Here is a 21,882-nt window from a genome sequence, read left to right as displayed (position 1 = left end):
GGTCCCCTATCATCACGCCAGATATTCTGAAACTCTGAGCTTGTCACGACAAGATCAGGAAGAAAGTTGCCAAGCGCTTGCAAACACTCAGTTAGTGGGATTTTCCTACTACGATCATTATCATCATCAGTTTGATTTGCTAAAAAACGCTCAGGAGCCGCGCCATTCGAAGAGTGCCCGACCAGGTAAAAATCAAACAATCTAATAAATGCAATAGACAACCTTCCTCAGACGCAGCAGCGGCACAACACAACACGTTGTTAATAAACTCCGCAAATATTTCTCTGGTGAAAATCACAGCGTTACATACCGCTACGCGCCATTTCGACGCCTTAATCCACTACAGTTTTCTAGGGATGGAAACAATTTTGCAGCCCGCATAATATCCAGACAGTGAGTCATGTGGAACATTCATCCCCGAAAATAAGCATCCCAGGCGCGCCCGTTGAGATCGTTCTACTACCAGTGCGTCTACGCAGCTTCCATACAGATTATCATCACAGCGCGTGCCCTAATTAGTTGTGCGGCAGTAATACTGCCATGTTTTCCGCTCGCGGGACAGCAGGATTTACGGCGTATGAATACAAGCTCGTCCTGGGTGCGGCAAAGCTCGTTTGCCTGTGTGGCCATATGTTTCCCTTCTCCACGCGTTCACTGACATGAATGGTGGAGAGAACTTGATGTGTATAGTCATCAAGTAAGAGAACTTGGTAAGCGTTGCCAGAATGTAAGACAAGTTTTGTTGCGCTCTTTATAACGTAAGGATGAGTGGAGTAAAGTGATTGCAGGGTTTGAGCTGAGGGCTTGAAGCTGCTATGCACTGCAGTATGCCAAAAAAATGTTTTCCAAGTATGTCAGAGTAAATAAGCATGTCATGCTTTTTCCGTTGCCACCTCTCCCACTCTCCCATGTAATGCCCTCTGGGCCCTTGGGATTAACAAATAAAATGAAATGAAATGAAATGTAGTCTCCTCGACGATATCATCGGCAGACCCTCCAGACAACGTGTGTGTATTGTCATCAAGCAGGAGAACTACCTATGGAAGTCTTTTATCCCTGGAGGTAGTCTCCTTAGCCAACCTCTTCTGAAAAGTTTTAGTCGCAACGTTTACTTAGGTGTCACAGATGAAAAAACAATCGCTGCTTGTTTGTATGTTTGTATTGTAAACTGTAGGATTCCACCTATTTAGCCTTCATCTCAAATTAGTGTTTGTATTGCAAACTGTAGGATGGGACAAGCGCAATACCTGCCCACGTCACATCTCAAAAATAGTACTGCTCTCGTCCTGAAAACGAAGAGCAGGCAACGCTTCGTCGAAAGGCAACCACCACTGTTGGGTGTTGTATTGCCAACTGTATTAGGGCATTGTTTTATTGCTAACTGTAAGGGTATTGTTGACTGTATGAGAGGCGCCACGAAGATTTTAGAAAAATCTTCCCGGGAACAGCACCGCAAATGATTAAGATTGCGTGTATGTGTGTGTGTGTATGTGTGTGTGTGTTTGTATGTGTGTGTATGTGTATGTGTGTGTGTGTTTGTATGTGTGTGTATGTGTATGTGTGTATGTGTATGTGTATGTGTGTATGTGTATGTGTATGTGTGTATGTGTATGTGTATGTGTGTATGTGTATGTGTATGTGTGTATGTGCGTGTGTGTATGTGCGTGTGTGTGTATGTGCGTGTGTGTGTATGTGTGTATGTGTGTATGTGCGTATGCGTGTATGTGTGTATGTGTGTATGTGCGTATGTGTGTATGTGTATGTGTGGGTGTGTATGTGTGGGTGTGTATGTGTGGGTGTGTATTGTATGCAGTGCAGTGTTGTTGTTGCAGTGCAGGTAGATGGATACGGATGGACACGAAAATAAATATGCAAAATGTAACGAGGGGACTCAGAAGCTTTAAGGAATTGCATATATCGTATACATATGTATACAGATACTCATGGAACGATGCGACAGCACCAGAGGACACGTGTTTCACCGTGTTTGCGGCTCGCTCAGCGAGCCACCAGGGGTCGCTGAGTGACCAGAATGGAATGCTGCATAACCTCAGAATCGGCGTATCACATCGTTGTAGGCAGTGCTACCTGTGCGAACTGATGTGGATGTGAAGCAGACACAAGAAAAACTGGCGATATTTGTGTGGGATAGGCCATTGAAAATGCATGGGGCGAGATTTTGCTTTATTTTTAATTTTCTTTCTACATGACCACAGCGCTTACAAAAAAAATAGAAAGAAACCCCAGATAATCCCCATAATAATAAACCCCAGGCTATCAGTCCTCAAACTTTGGGATGGGCCAAACCTAGTCTTCTATTTTTACAATGCGATTCAAATGTGTAACGTTTGCTAGAATAACCCTGTACATGTAAGGTGAGTCTGCCTATCTGTGAGGAGCACACACGCACTGACTGCTTCCTGGGTTTTCCCAAGACGCTAAGGCAGGATCGCTTAGCGTATCAGCAAGATGCCGCTCAACTTAGCTGCACCCATTGGCCCCTGTGAAGATCCTGTGCTCCATCGTCGGGTTCTTCACCTGTTCATGAACTTCCTATCGTCCACTGGATTGCTCCAGACGCTTAGCCACGTGACATCATGTATTGCTGAAAAGTATGCTACGTGACATATTATTAAAGCAGCGAGAGCTAATAAAACGGGAAACCTCGCGTTCGTAAATGCGTTACCGTGCCCATAGAGGAAAGCTCTTCATGCTAAAAGGGTCACCAACCTCTATCATCTTCGATAACTGCTGATGTAGGGATATGGCGAAAAAAAAATGGCGAACCACTTGCGCACCATAACTAATCCATATTTGTCCATTTATCGTAGTACGTAATAGTTACAATGTCTCCAGTCTGAGTGCCGCACTGACAGGAGAGCTTCCCAAAGTAGGCTCAATCCCTCGCCAATCAATTTGGACCGGATCATGAACGACGTCCTGCTATTTGTTTGCTCTTCCTCAACCGCCTACATGGAAGTTGCAGAGGTAGCATGTGGGAGACAAGTTACAAAATGTCAGTGAACCCTAAGTGCCAAAGTAGCCCATAGAGATCCCCGCCACTTAGCAAATGGGTTTGTTCGAAGGACATATACGTAATGATTCATGCCATTAGAGAAGACACGAGTCTGTAGCGGGAGCACATAGGAACGTGGCGGCTACTTTAAACTTGCAGACAGCAGCCTTTAAAACTCCTTACTTTTTTTTTTTTTTTTTTGCGCTACACTGAATGGTTCAGCCTTTCCTCTTCAAACTCTACAAGCGAAAAGAACACACACACACACACAAAGAAACTAATCCTTTCTACGGAAACCAGCTACTCAGGCCAAACGGCCTGTGATGTGTTCTGGCATCAGGAACCGTATGTACGAAGAGGAAATGTAATCGCAGAAACAAAATTACAGAAAAATTCGTGTCACACACCGCATTCGACAGAAAAGTTGAGGTTACTTCTGCCATATGTGTTGTGGTTTCAGTTCAAACGCACCATTCGTCTGCAGTCCTCAAGACGTGTTCTAAACGGCAACGCTTTATGTAACATGCCGTACGGGTGGGATAGACCTCTACCCGAGAAACATCATCATGACGTTGGTAGACAGACTGAAACCGAAACAAATAGCCAGGGGAGGGCTGGGTTCCACGAATGGGCACTTCGCTGCCTCCTATTGAGAGAAAAGTAGGACCGAAGGTCGCGTCCCTTTCAGGGACCATCAGGCACCATCGTAATCCCGTCAAAACCGTGGCCTTCGGGCGCAACCTTGTTCACCCCTAGCTTCGAGCGTAGTTCAACTCTACCAAATTGGTGGCGCTGTCGAACACTATGACGTCATTTGTTTACAAACAGGGAGAGGTGTATTGCGACGAGTACGAATGTATCTTGTTTTCTACTGGAATGCTAATGTGCTCCTTCACAGGTAAAACGGACCTAGGTTAAAGGTGAACAGAGCAGAAGGCAGCGGAAAGCGGCACTAACAACAACAAACACATGAAATGAAAATGAACGTGGAGTAAAACTACGTGGCTTTTGACGATCACTAGAAGTAATATGCAGTGATAAACAAATGTCTGTAATGAAGTAAACGTCGCTCATACGTATTTTTTTTTTTTCATTTCCTGTAACTAATGAGTGAAATGACCGTTCGTTGTTGACGTTCTATTGCGAAGAAGTCTAAACGCCGATATGATGGCATGCAGTTTGGTGGCGGGGATACCTCATGGGCTTACTTCACAGGGAACCGTGCCGACATTGTGGGAACTCTGCGACAAGGAACACCCAGCCAGTGCAGCCGGTGCCGGAATACGATGCCAGAGACTGAGCTGGCAGACGCCAATAAAAGTACTTTCACGGATAGTCAATAGGCCAGTGATACTGTAGCGGTGCTTACTTCTCAAGAAGTCGAAACATTCGCATCTTCCACACCAGCTCCCGTGGCGTAGTGGTTAGGATGATCGCTTTCCACGCCGAGACCCGGAGGTGACACGGGTTCGAATCCTGTCACCGGCTGGGCTGTCTGGGGTTTTCGATGAGTTTTTCAATTCAATTGAATTCAGTTTCATTTCCCGAATACTTTTTTTCCGAAGACCTTCCAGACGAATGTCGCACAGTTCCCCCTGAAGTCTGCCCAGGACGAGTACTAACAACCCACTCCTTCCTGCTGTCCTCTCTCCATCTGTCCACGTCTGTACGCCGCTCATAGCCACAGTTGCTTCGCGGCGCTAACACGGAAATTAAAAAAAAAAGCATCTTCCACGTTACACGTGAAACGCAACGTACTTGATATCCCGCGACCAAATTCTTCGATGGCATTTCGTTGAAGGACGGATTCTTTAGGTAGACGACAGGCTTAACGACTATTCTTAGCTACCATTCAATTTATTTCTTCCAATGTGGAATTCAACGCGCGGGACGTCTGCAGACTGAAAGGGCTAAGATAATAGAAAACTGAAAACGCCGTCGAGCTCTCGAGCTCCCGAAAACCCATTGGAACGTTGATATTCCTTTATTACATTCGACGAACCGTAAGGAATGAGATGTACGTCGTTTCGATAGGCGGAGTTTTATGCTCCTAAGCGGATTTTAAAATTTGATGCAGTATATGTTGGCTCTCATATAGCGAAGAGATCCAGGCGAATCACGGTAATCACGTAATACATCACTGCGCCGTATCCGAAGCGGCTCACATTCTTTTCCTTCTGTTTTGTATCAAATCGCAGGTTGGAGAGAAGCAATATATTATTCCATTTCCTTAGCTACGTGAAATGAAAGGTAATGAAGCAAAAGGGATATGAAAAGCAAGTGTAGAAAGAAAGACTCTGGAGACAAACTGACAGTCAAAAGACGGACAAAAAGTCACTTTAAGGGGCCAGTAAATTGCAAAAAAAAAAAAAGTTCTGATGCGAGATGCCGTTACCTTGAGAGCAATACAAAAGGAACGGGCTTCATCCGCTGTGTTTACGGACTACCTCTTCTGTGCTTCTCAAGAGGCGCAACATGGCGGTGAGGAGGAGGAGGAGGAGGAGTGTCGTTGGGAGGAACCCGAGAGGTCTGCAGATAGGGTGTCCGATGATTCCGGGAAATCGTTTGCGGAGAACAATGGGAGACCGCCCCGCATTGTTGCGCCTCTTGTAAAAGATAGAAGAGGGAAAGCGCTTCCGGTTTCCTTCGCGCTTAAATCGCGAACGACGTAGCGGACGGACGGATAGACAGACGGATAAGCGTTTCCGCATAAATCTGTTGCGTATTTTTTGGCGCTAGAGCCTTCATTACACAGCGGGTTAAACGCAGTTGATTATTTTTCTTCAACGATGCAGAAAATATTCTCTAGATTGTGTTGAATATGTTGAACAATTCCACTATATGGAGCAGCCGCTCGTATAATCGCCCTCTAATCTTTGGGTGTGTAAATTCAAGTATACCGCGTAAAATCACTCTAGATGCGCGTAAAATCAATACCGCGTAAAATCACTCTAGATGCGCGTAAAATCAATACCGCGTAAAATCACTCAACTGGTGACAACACCACGTGATGTGTAATAGATTAAATCAAATTTTTCTGTCATCACGGGGCACTGGTATTAATTAATTAGTCACCCTGAAACATATGAACATTGCGTTACTGAACTACGCTGTCCGCTACCAACAAAATAACAACAGTCCATAACGCATTTTGGGAACGTACTTTAAAGGAGAGACATGCTCCACCCAGGATTACCAATCAAGTGCAAATGAAGGTGCAATGGTTGAAAGCTGGCTACATTGGCGCTTTGGTTGTATGGCAGACCAATGTAACGCCAATGAAGCGCCATCCAGCAATTCCAGAGCGCAGTTATATGAATGACATAGCTTCAAACCTCAATGGTATTCTGTCATTTCTTAACAGCCTCAAAACATCAATTTCCATCATCATGGTTCAGGCATCCATGGTTTCCATCATCACTTCATTGGTTCAGCTTTGGATACTTGCGGTTGAGCCAAGATACCATCAATATAGCCAATAAACTGCCATTTATTGGCCTTCATTGGCTCGATTGGGCCTCGATAGGCCCAATGAAACCGGGGTAGTGCCAATAGTGGACCAAACTTGCGTGCTGCCTGGATACTAAAATGCGCAACACTATACAAGCAAGAGCGTTTGAACATGGTTTGACAAGTTTTTCAACGGGTACCAAGGTGCAAAAATGTCTCCCTAGGGAACTAAAGATGGTGTTACCTTGACTCCAACATAAAAGGAACGGGATTCAATGGTTGTGCACTTAACGAGCGTTGAAATGCGGGGTAGTTGGTAACAGACGGAACGCAGCCAGGGACACGGACGAGGAAGTGCACAAACGAACTGCTGACTCTCAACTAACAGAAGTTTATTTGCAACACCCGTTTAAATACAAAACAAGACACAAGGAATGTGACAACAAAACCTTGTCGCAATACGAAGACAGAAAACTAGCTGCTCAACACATGATGGTTGTGATCCGGGCACGTCCCAAGATTCCGGCTTTTTCGCTTCGCATTCGCCGGCATTTTCGCCGGCATTTCGACTGATAAGAGTGACAAAGACGGTGTGCTAACACAGTGATCTTCCTCTGACGTTGTGATTAAGAAGGTCTCCAGAACTTCCCGAGCAACGCCCCCTTTGAAGCCACCCTCTATTGTGGTATCACTGAATAGCGGAGGGCACCCACAGGTCTTGCAGTGAAGAGCCAGGTGTCGTGATGGAGTGGTGCTCCATCAGGTGCAGATACCGCACTTGAGGCAGGTGCACTTGAGGTGGTGCACTTGAGAGCAGGCGCAGATACCGCATTTTTAGGTATGTTGATGTTTTTATGTTTTTTTGTACTTGCAGAATGATTGTTGTTCACCGCAAATCTCTGAGAATGATTTCTTAGATGTCTTTGGGTTTCATTCAAGGGGCATGAGGTTCACATTTGAAATGCCTAGTGCAGCCTGCCTACAGTTCCTTCACCTACGCTTAACGATATCTCCCTATCATGTATGCTGGACATACTGTCCCAGGTCTAACAAGGCAGTTCTGCCCTTCGACTCGTGCCACTCAAAAGTTGTAAAAAGGGCCATCGCCTCAGCGTCCCTTGGGGCTGCTTTGGACAGGTCATGCGAACACCATGTAGATGACAGTTTTGCAGCACAAGTGATGAAGCTATGCGAAGGGGGCTACCCAGTAGGAATGTTGTATGATATTTCTGAAACACTCTTGGCTAAGGTAAAAGGTGTGGCCAAGAAGAAGCACGATAGGTTACCAGGTCGACCTCTGTCCATACCGTATGTACACACTATGTCACACAACTTGAAAAAAGTGGGAGAGAGACATAGCGTACTTGTGGTCCTCTCAGCGCCAATTAAGTTAATAACTCTTTGTGGTAAGGTGAATGGTTCTCCTACGAAAAGGGGCTGCCGGATTTCGCACAAGAATGCCTAAGATGTGCCGGCAGAATGTAAGAAACGCAAGAAGAAAGGCAAGAAAGTTGAGTTTAAAGAAAAATGCATGTAAGATATATGCATTTAAGAAAAAGATTACATGAAACTAAAGATTACCGAAGGTAACCGCAGGTTATCTGAGGTAATTAAATGTAAATAAAGGTAATTAACGTCAATTAAAGAGGAAGTGAGAGTAATTAAAGCAAGTAAACGTAATTAAAGGGAATTAAATGAAATTCAAGATTACATTATGTGACCTGCGGTTTTCCTCCGGTAATTAAACTGAGGCTAATTAAATGTTCATTAAATGTACTTACATATAGTAATTGAAAGTGCCGAACCGGAAGTCAAGTATAGACGACAACCGGAAGTCAGGTTATACCGGAAGTCGAGCTGGACCAGAAGTGGATACCCGGAAGTCAAGTATGGACCCGAAAAGGCGTTTCATGCTAATGCATTTCTCTCGCATTACCGCTAAATCGCGACTTTCTTTCTTTCTTTCTTTCTTTTTTTTTTCCTGTCGAGCACACGAACGACGCAACGGATTAATCAACGTTTCTTTCTTGTTGATGTCAATATAACGCCACCCTCATTCCGTAAGGCAAGCTTTTTTGCACATTAGTGCGCCTTTGAGACCTCAAAATAACGTTCTCAACTAGTATTAGCACCTCACATACACGAGACGAAAATACCTCAACTTCTTTCTACGTTAGCTTTCAATAACTACTTCTTTGACGTTGTTATAAATTCTGAATAGGTTTCGACGACGATAAATCGCTCTGCGTGATCAGAAAATTCGAACAATGGATAACGGAAATGAACGAAAGCACCGTATCTTTTTTTTTTATATTGCTTCTTCAGGCTGTGTGAAGAAGGAAATGAGGAAAGGCGTACTTCATCAATACGGAGCTGCAATGTTCTCGTGTGCGACGGCGCGCAGCCTTCCCAGCCCCCCCCCCCCCCCTCCTTTTTTTCTTCTTCTTGCCCACCTCATTGTGTCTTGGACGAGAAAAGATGTGCAGGCTGAAAGCAGCGCAGAGGAGAGCAATCGACCACTTCGTTCGGGGAAGTGGCAATGATCGGTTTCTGGTCTCACGATCTCGGTGAGGGGGCACTGATGGGGATAATGTGTATGATTCGCAGCACACTTTGGGGAAAGAAAGGCGCTGAAAGTATAAAATAGTGCTTGCAGGATCTCGCTGGGACACCGCAGGCCACGTCAGAAGGAAGTGCGGTGTGCAATCGAGCACGCTCTGAAACCGAGGAGCAAAGTGGGGAACAATTTCAGCTTCCAGTCCCCTACCCAAGCAGCACAACAGCTTGGCCCAATATTGAATCAATATTGGCAATGTCTGCCCAATATTGAACCAATATTGTCAATGTCGGTCCAATATTGGATCAATATTGGCAATGTCAGCCCAATATTGGACCAATACTGGCAATTTCGGCCCAATATTGGACCAAGATTTGACCTATATTGGCCAGTATTGGACCAGTATTGTCAATATTTGTCCAATATTAGGCCAAGATGTTGTGCTGCTTGGGCTACACTCTAAAAACAGAACTTCACCACATAGCACGCTCCGCGTCAACCATTATCGCGAGTTATAGGAATGATGGGGGTTGTATTTTTTGTGCGTGTCAATTTGGATATACAAATAATTGACACAAAAAGGCGTACGCCCCCTCTCTCTCTTTGAATCAGAAGCAATCTCTCATTTGCCCACACTACCAACCTTCCCGAACTGCACTCTCCGGGTCTCTTAATCAGCTGGACTCTCGTCCCCCCCCCCCCCTTCTCTCAAAATTCCCCTGGCCACATCCAGCCCACTAACGCTGTGCCCTCAAAGCTCTTTTGACATTTTTGGACAGCATAGGACTTCAGTGACTTGTGAAGCGCTCATTAATTTCATTCCGCACAACATCACCACCAGCAATGGGGTAGAGTATCGCCCCTGGCGACGAAACTCCCCATTCATCATCTTAAAGATAAAGTTGTTGTTGTTGTTGTTGTTCATTCGTGGTGATGCATGGTTGGCGCACAGCGTGCTCTGCAGTGAAGTTCTGTTTTTAGAGTGTTGGTTGTAATTATATTTTCCATTGTAGTCCCCCTGACCCTAAAACTTTACTCCACAACACTGCAAATAGTCCTTAAGGTTCGCATACTTCCATTTCACTAAATGCGCTAAAAGCAAGACGATTTTTTCTTTTTCTTTTCTTTCTTTCTTGTTCTCTTTTTTTTTCTTTTTTGCTTTTAGCGCTTTTAGTGCAATGAAAGTACCTTACCAACAGGCCCAAATGGACGTTTTAATGAAGGTTCGCATACACTTCCGCATATTTAGTCATGAAAGGGACTAATGATTGTGGCAACGCATATACTCCCGCCCAAAAGGGCTGAAATTACTGCTTTTCTCCCCCCCCCCCCCCTTAGAGTCTACTATTGTCAAGGTGAAGAGCCTGATTTAACGAAAGCATAACTCATCAACATGACATAGAGTTTTAGTGGATCGCACGCTATCGTTCTGCGTACGCTATGATATGACGCTATACGCAATGCCACGTTTACCCGAACGGTTCGAATACTTTCGACGCGAGAGTCACCAAACGGCCGTCTCAAAATGTGTCGCTACGACTTCGACCGCCGAAATGTAATACCGAGTGACAAGATGCTGTGATGTGATGTGGTGTGATGTGACGTGATGTGACGTGATATGACGTGATATGACGTGATATGACGTGATGTGGTGTGATGCTATTCAACGAGATGTACGAAGTTAGTTTTGTAATATTTGATGTCATCTTGGTATATGTACTTAACTTTTCGATTATAACAAATGGGACGCATGAAGTACAAGGAGTAGCAGATACTGGCCCGAATCCTGTGAGAATATGAGGTTGAGTTCAGGTATTCTCTGACGTGGTATAGGAACTGTCCATGAGAACTCACACGAAAGACGTCGACTTTTACCCTGCACGATAATAAGTATTATTAGCCTTCGCTTGCTACGGTGAAAAGGGGCGTTAATCAGATGCGGTCGGGCGAGTCGCACTCCCCCTCCCCCCAAGTACCCCAACGTATTGGAACTCACACGTAGTCACGGCTAATTAAAGCGGAGGAGTGGGCCATTCGGAGCAGCGTCGGGCACGGTGGAATGTTCCCTGCTTCCGAAGTAGCCCAATTTGCGTCACTCAAGCTGGAATTTAATCACCACGCGGCGGAACCAAAGAGACGATGACGTCATGAGTCAGGATCCAACACATTTCATTACTGGGCTGATTGCTCATTAGCACTCGACATTTGGGGCGTGCACAAACTTTGACACAAGTCAAACGCTCAGTGATTTTTTGTTTTGTCCTATGGGACACGGCTTTGTTGTGTAAGTTTCACACCATACAGAAGGGTGTTTTGTAAAAAAAAAAAAAAAGAATCCCTTCGAAATGGTGTACTCTATCGAAAACGCCATTTTCAAATGGCAAAATTATATTAAAAGCACCATTTCAAGCGGCATATTTTACAAAGAAGCACCATTTCAGGGGGAATATTCTACAGAGACCACCGTTTCAGGAGGACGTATTTCGTTTGAAACACTCTTTCAGGTGGTCATTCAGGGGTAATGGTTGACTGAGAGCGTGCTATGCGATGATGATCTGTTTTAAGTGTGTTCGAGGAAACGTACCATCGTATAGAGGTCGGCTAATTTGACCTGTGCCGCTACAGCGTAAAGATTAACATTAGAACACGCACAGTACAGGAAGCAGACTGGCTGTAACGTACCTTCTGCAAACAACTTCTCACAAGCTCGCTTCTTGCAAAGAGCATTCTCTGCAGGCGCAAGCTATTAGCATCACTTGAAACACGCTTTAAACTAATGAATGCTTGTGATGAATATATGAGCCTAGAACAGAATGGAATAGGACGAGTACTGAACCGTTCATTAACTACACGCTGATATGTTCAATGGTTCAATGGGGCAGGTGTCTTTATGATTCTTTGACGGCTAAGGCGACGTGTCGGAGCAGATGTGTAGACGGGTAGAGGTCTATTATCCTGGTACCTTTTCAACATGTGCCCTCGCTTTGCCTTGAATACACGTTTTAGTTCATGTTCCTATTTTCATTTATCGTCTAAGCACTATAGAGCATCACTCTTAGATGCTGTCTTGTTTGCGAATTTCACGCATTATGGTTACATGACACTGCTGGAGAAGATTAGACATCCGGGACATCTGCAGCACAACAACGGTCCGAGGAAATAAGGTCTATTTCTGGTTACTTGGAAGCGACCCAATCACAAGCCCTCAATGGCGTATTAGCACCGCACATCACAAAGAACTACCACAGAGATCGACAACATTTACAGTTTTATACGTACACATTATATGTATAACGGAAAGAATGCAGCGCGCACGACACGAAAGAAAACGCACGGGAGGCTTAATCGAAATCCCACGCCTCATCAATCATTGCCACCGGTTCCTCTTTGGGCACTTTTTGTAACGCTGTCAGGCGCGAAGGACAACAGGAGAACATAAGGCTGTGCTGTGGTGGCACCCAAGGGTATAAGCCCCCGTTGCAAGTAATCCTTTCATGTGAGGATAAGAAAGACCGATTGCTCGTAGAGCTTCAATACTCTCGCCGACAGAACAAATACGACTATACGCGAGGGGACAAAGTTCTGACATGGCCATGCTTTCGAGAAACAACTGATATGTTAACAATTGGTATAGTCAGATTACGCACCTAAGGTGTCGTGAAAACGAAATGTGTTGTGCACGTTGCGTGTGAAATTGGTGTTGTGATATGTTGTGTGTGAAATGTGTTGTGGAAATCAAAGAATAGACCTCTTCCTATCTGTAAACATATGATGTCGTGATGTTCGAAAGCGCCACCAATTTGGTAGAGTTGAACTGCGCTCGAAACTAGAGGCGAACGAGGTCGTGCCCGAAAGCCACGGTCTTGAGGGGATTACGATGGTCCCTGAAAGGGACGCAATCTTCGGTCCTACTTTTCTTTCAATACGAGGCAGCGAACAAGTGCCCATTCGTGGAACCCCCCCTCTCTTCCGATTTGTTTCGGTTTCAGTCTGTGTACCAACGTCATGATGTCGTTTCTCCGGTAGAGGTCTATAACAAGGCGACATTGAAATACGGAGCGAGCAAGCGCGAATTCTCGAAGTACATGCTTGCATAAGTCTGCTTACAGTCATTTTATCCTATCCTATTTATCCTATCGCTGACGCTAACAGCACAGTGTGGTTGACCGTGTATCTGCCAGCACACCTGAGGTGCTGTTCAAAACACTTCGGATTGCTGTTCCATGTGCATGTTGCGCAATATAAGCAGCATGAAACACCGCAGTTCACTTAAGTGACCTACTTTGGAATCTCCGAATAAGGAAAGCGAGTTGCAATGGAAGTGTAACTGCAGTGCAAGGCTCTGTTCCTGTAAGGGTTGTTATTTGGTGACCTGGTGCGAAACGAGTATGTAGACCAAGTTCATCAGGGATGCAAATTCATTGCCCACTGTAGGTACCGAGCAATAGGGTTTCAATCGCTACGGGGCTGTCCTATCAACAGCTTAAATTGGACCAACTGAATTCAACATTTTGTAGGACATCGATAGCTTCCTTGTCGATTCCCGATTGAGATGGAGGTCACTGAGTTCAATAACGCTGCTTATCTCGGGTATCCGACTCATCAGAATACAAGCAATGAAAGTACCCGAAGCATCGTCTTAAATGCTCCTTTTTTGGAAGAGTTGCGGTAGAAAATGTCAGACAGCACAAGCAGAAAAAAGACGACGCTCTTCGTAGAGGAAGAAGAACGGCGCTGCAGCGGAGTTGTTGTTCCGAGAGTGCATCAATGTAAGTCCGCAATACCCATTCAAGTATGCTACTTAGGCTCTGACAAACACACGATACAAAAGTGGGGCGGACGAACGAAGCGTTCAGTGACGTCCGGATGCTATGAAATGAAAGTACTAGCGAAATTCTGCAGCTACGCACTTCCGGCGACGTTGCACAAGCTGCGGGTGTTGACGACGGGACGCAAATAGCGGAGATTCTCATTAAAATGCGTGGTGTCGCATCTTGCTCTTTCCCAGATGAGACAGATATATCAGACACGCCACATATATAAGTCGGAAGCTTCCCTAGCATGTTGACCCTTCCTTTACCAGATTCCAGATTCCTTCGCGTAAAACAACCATCGTTCACTCCTGGGGAGACCGTATGAGATGAGAGCCCAGGGTTGTCCCCTCTTGTTTTTTTTTTTTTTTTGCAGTCAGTTTATGGCAAATGAATCAGACCTGCCAGCAAATCAGGATGAGTGTAGCTTCTTACGCCAACGTAATGTTTCACAGCGTTACTCTTGAATTGAGCAGCTGTCTCCGCCTATGGCATATCCGCGTGGTGCCTGTGATCTTCAAGAATCTTGAATCGACAGGTGGCGCTTTACGCACCTAATTTATGCGGGGGGGGGGGTATATGTTTATTAAGAAAAAAAGAAAGGAAAGGTTAGCCAGGCCTTTGTAATTGGGTGTTGTGCATGCACGTGGGTTTGTTTTTGTTAAGAGTGATTCGGCGAATACCTGCTAGGCTGCGACGTGACTAGGAAAGAGGCCCATTGTTGGTATCTCCTTCTAGATGCTTACATAGCCCTTCAGTACGTGCTCACGTTGTCGGTAGAGGCTACTCAACACTGATTTGCGGCGATGACCTGCATATACGGCTAACATATTTCATGATTGTTGCAGATGATTCACCAGCTGGGGCTAACGCTCGTCGCCGATTTCTTTGTGATGGTCAGCGTGGCAGTCGTTGCCTCATCGCAAGATGTAGACAGCGTGATTGAGCAGGTACAGAATTCGGTGGATTCCTTGAAAGCATGTCTGGGAAGGTAACGTAGTGAACAAAAACAGCAGTCATGCGCTCTCGCAAAGCCAGCCCGTGTCAATCTTGTGAACAACACAAATTCAGTCGCTATGCCGTATGTTATTGCCAGGCCAGCTGTATCTTACACATCAATGCAATGTTGTGCAGGAAAAGGCCTCACAAAAGAACGCCTTCGTTCTTCCGGTGCTGGACAGTTTTCCTCCAATCCTGAGTTCCCAGCAAAGGCAATCCTTTATGGAAGGCGAGCTGCCCTACAGCATACAGACGCGAAGTAAGTTGCACTTTCTGTATTGTGTGCTGTGAGCGTGATGAACAGGAATGTAACATTCAGGGTCTTGCCCTACAAACGTCTACCGGCGCCGGCATGGCATGTTCGCCAATTACTCAATGCGGGTGGCACATTGTCCCCAATAACACAAGGCTGTCCTATGAATATCCGATGTACGTCAGAAGTCCTAGGGATAACGAGTTTCGTCCGGTATATGTATGCTCACAGGTCCAAGTGAGAGAAAGAAGGAGTCCTCTCTGATGTCCGACAGACATCCAGCCCAACAACATACGGATGTCCTAAGGATATCCGATGGATGTCTGAAGGTAGTTGTTGGAGGTATTCTGGAGATAACGAGTTTCGTCCAAATGTACGCGCACGTGTTCAAGTGAGAGAGCTACTGTCACTTTTTCTTGTCAGTTATGCTTCGAAAATGTGAAATTCCTGATTCCGGTTTCAGCCACGACATGCTATCCCCCGCATTAACGGTGCAAACCATACTAGTTTCACTAAATATGTCACATCAAACGCTTCAATCCCACAGACAAAAACAAAAGAAAGAAAAAAAAACGACGTCAGGGGCAAGCAGCGCAGAACACTGGATGTCTGTCGGACATCCATGGGGACTCATTTCTCCACGTGGACCTGTGAGCGTACATATATGTCGGACGAAACTCGTTATCCCTATAGGATTTTCCAACATTGTTTCAGACGTGCATCGGATATCCTTAGGACTGCCACGTGTTGTTGGTACATGGACCACCGAGTATGTCCGTTTCTGGATATCATGAGGTTATCATTTCCGCGCATTATTTTCTTCATCCACGCTGGATATCTGAAGGATATCCATCAGACAGACGAATCCGACCACGGACGTTATGACATTAATTGTACATCCAGTGGATATACGGTGTTGTTGGGGCGTGTTGTCTACATATATAAAGCTCCTCAGGACATCCAATCGTAGCAAATTTCGAAGGCATTAAGCACCGTAGGGCAAAGTTATTACGCAAAAGGTGCGATGCCGGCAGTCAAAACAACCAAGATGGCGGTGTTGCGAAGCGCAGTAGAGACGCTGCTCCCCAGGGAACCACCTGTCAGCTGTCGGCTTCGGAAGAGATGTCTCAGCGTTATGTTATTTCTCTGTCTTTCAGTAAGCAGACGACATAACTTTTGGTTGTCGTCTGCTAATTACGTTGGCAAGTCTCGTTCCTCACGTTCCTCCGGAAATAAAATGCGACAGTTACACGAAAGCAAAATTAAAACCGCAGTTCCATCCGGGTGGCATCATATGCGACACGTCGCCGTCTGGTAAGCAGCGTCTCAATTGCTCTTCGCAACACCGCCATCTTGATTGTGTCGACTACGATAATAGCATGTTTCGCGTTATAACTTTGCGCTGCGGTGCTCAATCGAGAACAGACACACACAGACGAGGTCTCAAACGTAGCTGAACGTTTAGTACAGAAACACACAGAAACACAAGTAAGGCCAAGAAGGAAAAGAGATTCCAAAGAGATCCACTTGGAAATGCCTTCCAAGAAGAAAACACCAAAAAAGTTTCGCAAAAGTCGTTCGTGTTTTTTCATAAAACATCAAAATCATCGAATTCGAAATCAACTGCCAGCGTCCGGTTGAAACGGCCCCTCCCTGTTTCGCCTCTTCCGGTGACGTAATTGGCATTGCCGGCGAGATTCCGAATCGCTCAGCTGATGGCGTCGCCAGGCTAGTTGCAATCCGATACCACCGAAAGCATGAACGCGGATTCTAGCGACTGTTCGGCTGCAGATTGCGTGTCGGAAGACCGCATTTTGTGACGGACTGCCTGCCTTCATAACAGACTCCATGCAGTGATTTCGGTCCGCACACTGTTGCCTGAATTCAGCCGAGAGCGCGCAGCCGGCTGCAAAATCCGATTAAATTTATTTTCTAACGTTTCCGACTGTTTCAAAACGAAATATTCCGGTTACATGTATTTCAGGCACCTCATATTTCATCGCACCTTCAGTTCAACTGCGTTTTTTCTCCGGACACCACCTTTAACGGGACTTTGTGTGCGTGTGTGTGTGTGTCTGTCTGTCTGTCTGTCTGTCTGTGTCTGTTCTCGTCGTTGGTGAATAGAATGCACGATTGTAAAGTCGTACATTCTATTCACAAACTCGCTTGCTTCTTAGCAACCCTTTCCGTGTAATATACAATTGGGGCATAATAAAAGATCTCGTACTTTATGGAAATTTCGTCTAGGCACCTCCACTGAATTACGTAAACTGCTGATAGAGCAGAATGCATGCTCATTTGCAGGGACAGCGCACTACTGGTCTAAGGAGAGCAAACGAGTTCATAATATTTTTCTGCCATGTAGAGCCTAAGGCACATGTAACCAAAATGCTGTTCTGTGTATGAGCGTTATTACAAGGAACAACAGCCATCGGTAGCAAGCTAATGTTATACTAAACTGCATCCATCAGGTGGCTTGCACCTGTGGAATATTTATGACGCAGTTTTTTCCTTACTCACTTCAGTAGCGCCGCCACAATGCTATTACGAATTTATTACGAATTATTACGAAACTTACTTCGCACGATCGGTGTTGAAGTATGTGCCATCAATATCAGTATCAGACCCCGTTTCAGCACAGCACCATCGTGGCAACACGTCTTATGCTAGTAACTATACGAATATAGGCCTATTCATAGTGAGTCAGTTCTGTTTTTAGGCTCCTGGTATCCTTCCCGTGGGCGTGATGGAACATAATTCATTATGTACCGCACAAGCGCCGTCAAAGTCCTGGTATCATGCGCACCCATGTTGTGGTCCTGGTGGCTCCCGTACTGCGGTCTTGCTGAACATCCACGGCACTCACGCTGCTTCCGTTTCTTCTTTTTTCTTTTTTTTTTTCAGGCTACCGGGACGTTATCAATGCGAACGAGCCAGAGTTCTTGCAAGTGTCGTACCCTGAATCATCGCACAGTCTGTTTCCTCGGAGTTCGAAGCCTAACGTCGTACTCCCGGGAGCCATCATCGTTGACCCACGCCACGGTATCCTGCTGCCCGAGGGCCGATCTAGGTCGGAGCTGGAGCCGGTTATCTGGGATAGCTTTCACGTCATGGAACGCTACCTGAACAAGAGGAACCAGACGAAACTGCCGATTATTAAATCCAGAAAACGACGAAGTATGGACAGCGACAGCAGCCCACTTCTTCATGTACTATCGCAACGATCTGAGAGCCAGAGCTCCTCAGATACCTCTTCTAACAGGCCAGCTGCGCAACAACCGGAACTGAATGTACTGCTTTCGAGCCTCGTGAAAAAGAATAACGAGAGCCAGTGGCAAGTGTTCATTTCCAATGACTCAGTCAGCGACATGCCGCCACAGTCCCCACTTGGCCTTCAACAAGAGAACAGCGCCTTGCCTGGTGCTCTAAAGAGTTCCAATTCGAGCAATGAGACCAACACTTCACCCGACATAAAGTTAAAGCGAATGAAGCGGTTTTGGTTGGTTCCTTTGCCAAATAAGGTCCATAGGAACAGAAGGGAAGTTCTGCCGTACCATGGAAAGGCGGCACGCGTCGGAGGCAGCGACCTGAACGTGGACAACAAGACGTTGATGACAACATTCGCCAAGGCATCAGAAGCCGTCCTGCAGCTGTTTCAAGCCGATAAGTTGCACCAGTCTCCAAATGAGCTTGCAAGCAGGTATCCGAGCGATCTGTATAAGTCCCTCGTCGAACAGGCGAATATGAGGGGTGCGTCCTCTTCGGTACCCGATCACAAAAATGCTGGTTTGGACGAAGCGTTTCCCAGTGTGTATGAGAATCTCAAAGCGGCAGAAGACGAAAAAAAGATTGGAACATTGGAGTCTGAAGGAACAGATGATGCCAGTGCACATAAGGAAGGTGAACACGATAGCAGCATCAGTCATCGCAGGGAAGAACAGGGATCGCCACACGTCAAACATAAGGTGCGGCTACAGTATGCATTACCTTTATTGGACCAGTAGCTTCGTGGATATATATAGTAGCAGTAAAACGAGATATGGGGTTGTGGCAAAGAAATTCACGCGGCCGAATCCAGCCCACTAACGCTCTGCCCTCAAAGCTCCTCTGACCTTTTTGGGACGCAGTAGGACTTCAGTCCCCACTTCAGTTAGGCGTCTCATTATTCCGTTTCTCATATCACCGTTAGCAATGGGGTAGGGTATCGCCCTCTGGCGATGAAAATATCTAATCATCATCATCAGATAAAGCCGTCGTTGTTTCACGCGGTAAGGTACTGCGGAGGGTCTGCTTCGCAGGATTCTATATTATGCCAAGAAATTCCATGGTATACCTGGAATACCATGGTGTACCATGGTATTCCAGGGCGGCTAACCTGGATTAGCCGCCCTTGGGGTGATAATCTTCCGTCCTCATTACTGTGTTTGTGATCGTTGTGCGGACGCGATCGAGAAGCTTAGAACAAGTTTCGATCACCGCTCGCCCCTTAAATATCATGCGACGACGTGGTCTGGAGCGTTGCTCTGGCTTCAGAACCAGTAAGGGCACGTGACGTTTTTGAGACCGATGTCACTGAACCAAACCAAGCAGCACATCTTGGCCCAATATTGAATCAATATTGGATATGCCGGCCAAATACTGGACCAGTATTGTACAATATTGGGCCCAAGTATTGGTCCAATATTGATGCCAAGGTGTTGTGCTGCTTGGGAATACTAAACGTCGCTGATGATTAGCGGCTGGACTCCTATATGACGGAATGTTTTGGCGAAATTGTTGCTCTGAGGCCAGCATCATTTTTACTGATGAAATACGAAAATTCAATTTTATGACAGCCTTCCCTGAAGAAGCGGCATCGCGGAGGCGGTCACAGGCGCCCACCTGCAGAGAGCGACGACACGAGCGGCCAAACAGCTTACGAGGACGTCACCGAGGCAGACGACAGTGACTCCAGCGGCGACGCCGGCAGCGACTACCCCGATACCAGCGGCGGCTACCGAAGCTCCAGGCGGGGGTACCACGAACCATCATATGCCCTCCATGGCGACGCGCACCAAGGACTCGACTTCGTCAAGGCTCGATCTCTTCGAGCTCCGGAGAGGGATACTCGGAGCCAACAAGGCGTGGGCGGACCCCTCCCAAGTGGTCCAGAGGACGGGCAACTGGTGTCGGTTAACGGACTCCCGTACGTTCTTATCAAGGATACTGAAGCTCTGAGAAAAGAAGATGAAGCAATCCCTGGCGAAGCCGTAGTTCCAAATCCACTAGATAAACTAGGTATGATCTACCGCCCGCTTAAAGGAAGGAAAGTGGATCTTGGCTTTCTCAGCTCGCTCCAAGCAGACGCCCTAATAACACCGAATACCGCAAATCTGAAAGACGGGAGTGTTCAGCCAGATTATCCGCTTGCGGTGTTGTTTAAGATCCCGAGAGAGCGCCTGCTTCAATCGCTTCGGAACATGAACGATGACGTTCAGTACCCTACGCTGTTTGAGAAGAGAAGTTCAAAGAAAGAGTATAATGGGATAGTCAAAGGTAAAGAAGGCAAATGCATTCGGGTTAGAAATTCTGTTGTTTGTTACAATGCACGCAAAACGGAACAGTAACTCTGTGATACGTTAACGTGTGGAAGGTACTGCCTTGTGTCAGATATCGCAACTGTTAGTGGTGTCGATTTCAGTGTATGTAGAATACCGTTATATGGTCATGCTGTCGGTCCACATAACGTGTGGAAAGCTGTGTCAACGCTATTGCCTATATTCAAATGTTGTAACGTACTGGTAAATTGTTTCCGAACTGTGTTGCCAGAAGCAAACCTAGTTTGAAGATATCCTGGTGCACGAAATATAGCAACATCACGACGTTTGCATCAAGTCTTTCAAGTGGTACTTTACAAATCTTAATCCGAAAACACTCCAAATGCTCCCACTGTCATACGTAGAGTTTTCTGAAGAATAACTACTGATGGACAGAGGTTGGGTGTACCTTCGAGCAATCAAATGGAAACGGGGTCATAGACACAAATGCAGTGTTAACGTGTAACCATGCTGGCTTTGTCTAAACCATCATCCCTACGAGTTTGTTCTCGAAATAGCATTCTTGCCATTTTTTGCCTCCCGCCTGCTTGCCATTTTTGCATGCCTGCACTGCGGCATCATCTCAAACACCGAAAGAGTTTCAGATGCCAGGTGTTTCATTCCCATTAACACCGTTGCTCTATAGAAGCTACGGCTCTGGGCTCCAGATAAAAAGTATAGAAAAGTATTTAAAAACTCTTAACGGAACTTACTGCAGCGAACTTGGGGATCCATAAGTGAAAATGCAAATGGAAACAGTCTGCGATTTACACCGTCTTACCTACGGTTCTTGAAAGGGTGCACGTTCTTTGTATTTAAGATACTTTATCGGCTAAGATACGGTTAAGATAAGATATCACGTTCGCAATAATGCACCACTCATGAAGGGGTATAAGCGTAGAAAGGAACCTCAAATCAAGCTGCTGCTGATGACGATGATTATGATTAGGGTTTGTCTGGCGTATCGACAACTATGGAAGATCATGCTGCGAGTTTAAAGTTTGGCCCCAGACATATACTCAGAAAAAACATTCAGACAGCACAGCCCGGATTCGAACCGGGATCACCTCCCTTGACTACGAAGGCTCAACTGCGAAAGTTCAAAGGACCACTAGAAAGCTCAATAACTGACGTCAGTAGGAAGGTTGAACCGCTGTCGAGAACAGTACAAAGAAACATGAGAGTGATACATACATCGACACAGCAACATAAATAACGTC

General features: G+C 45.9%; 2 protein-coding genes across 2 annotated transcripts in view; one reads left to right on the top strand and one right to left on the bottom strand.

Moving 5' to 3' along the window:
* The window catches only part of LOC135366795 (phosrestin-2-like), a 257,439-nt gene that overhangs the window by 214,519 nt on the left and 21,038 nt on the right, over positions 1 to 21,882 (bottom strand). The gene's annotated exons all lie outside the window — the stretch shown is intronic.
* LOC135366095 (uncharacterized) lies at positions 13,727 to 20,955 on the top strand. The gene is made up of 5 exons (XM_064598749.1): positions 13,727 to 13,792; positions 14,683 to 14,784; positions 14,969 to 15,092; positions 17,991 to 19,051; positions 19,922 to 20,955. Exons 2-5 carry the CDS (start codon positions 14,683 to 14,685, stop codon positions 20,690 to 20,692), a joined length of 2,058 nt encoding a protein of 685 aa, XP_064454819.1. The 5' UTR covers positions 13,727 to 13,792; the 3' UTR covers positions 20,693 to 20,955.

The sequence above is a fragment of the Ornithodoros turicata genome, chromosome 8 (assembly GCF_037126465.1).
Source record: "Ornithodoros turicata isolate Travis chromosome 8, ASM3712646v1, whole genome shotgun sequence".
Taxonomy (NCBI): Eukaryota; Metazoa; Arthropoda; class Arachnida; order Ixodida; family Argasidae; genus Ornithodoros; species Ornithodoros turicata.
The sequence above is the reverse complement of the archived record's forward strand: the minus strand, read 5'-3'. Positions and strand labels throughout refer to the sequence as shown.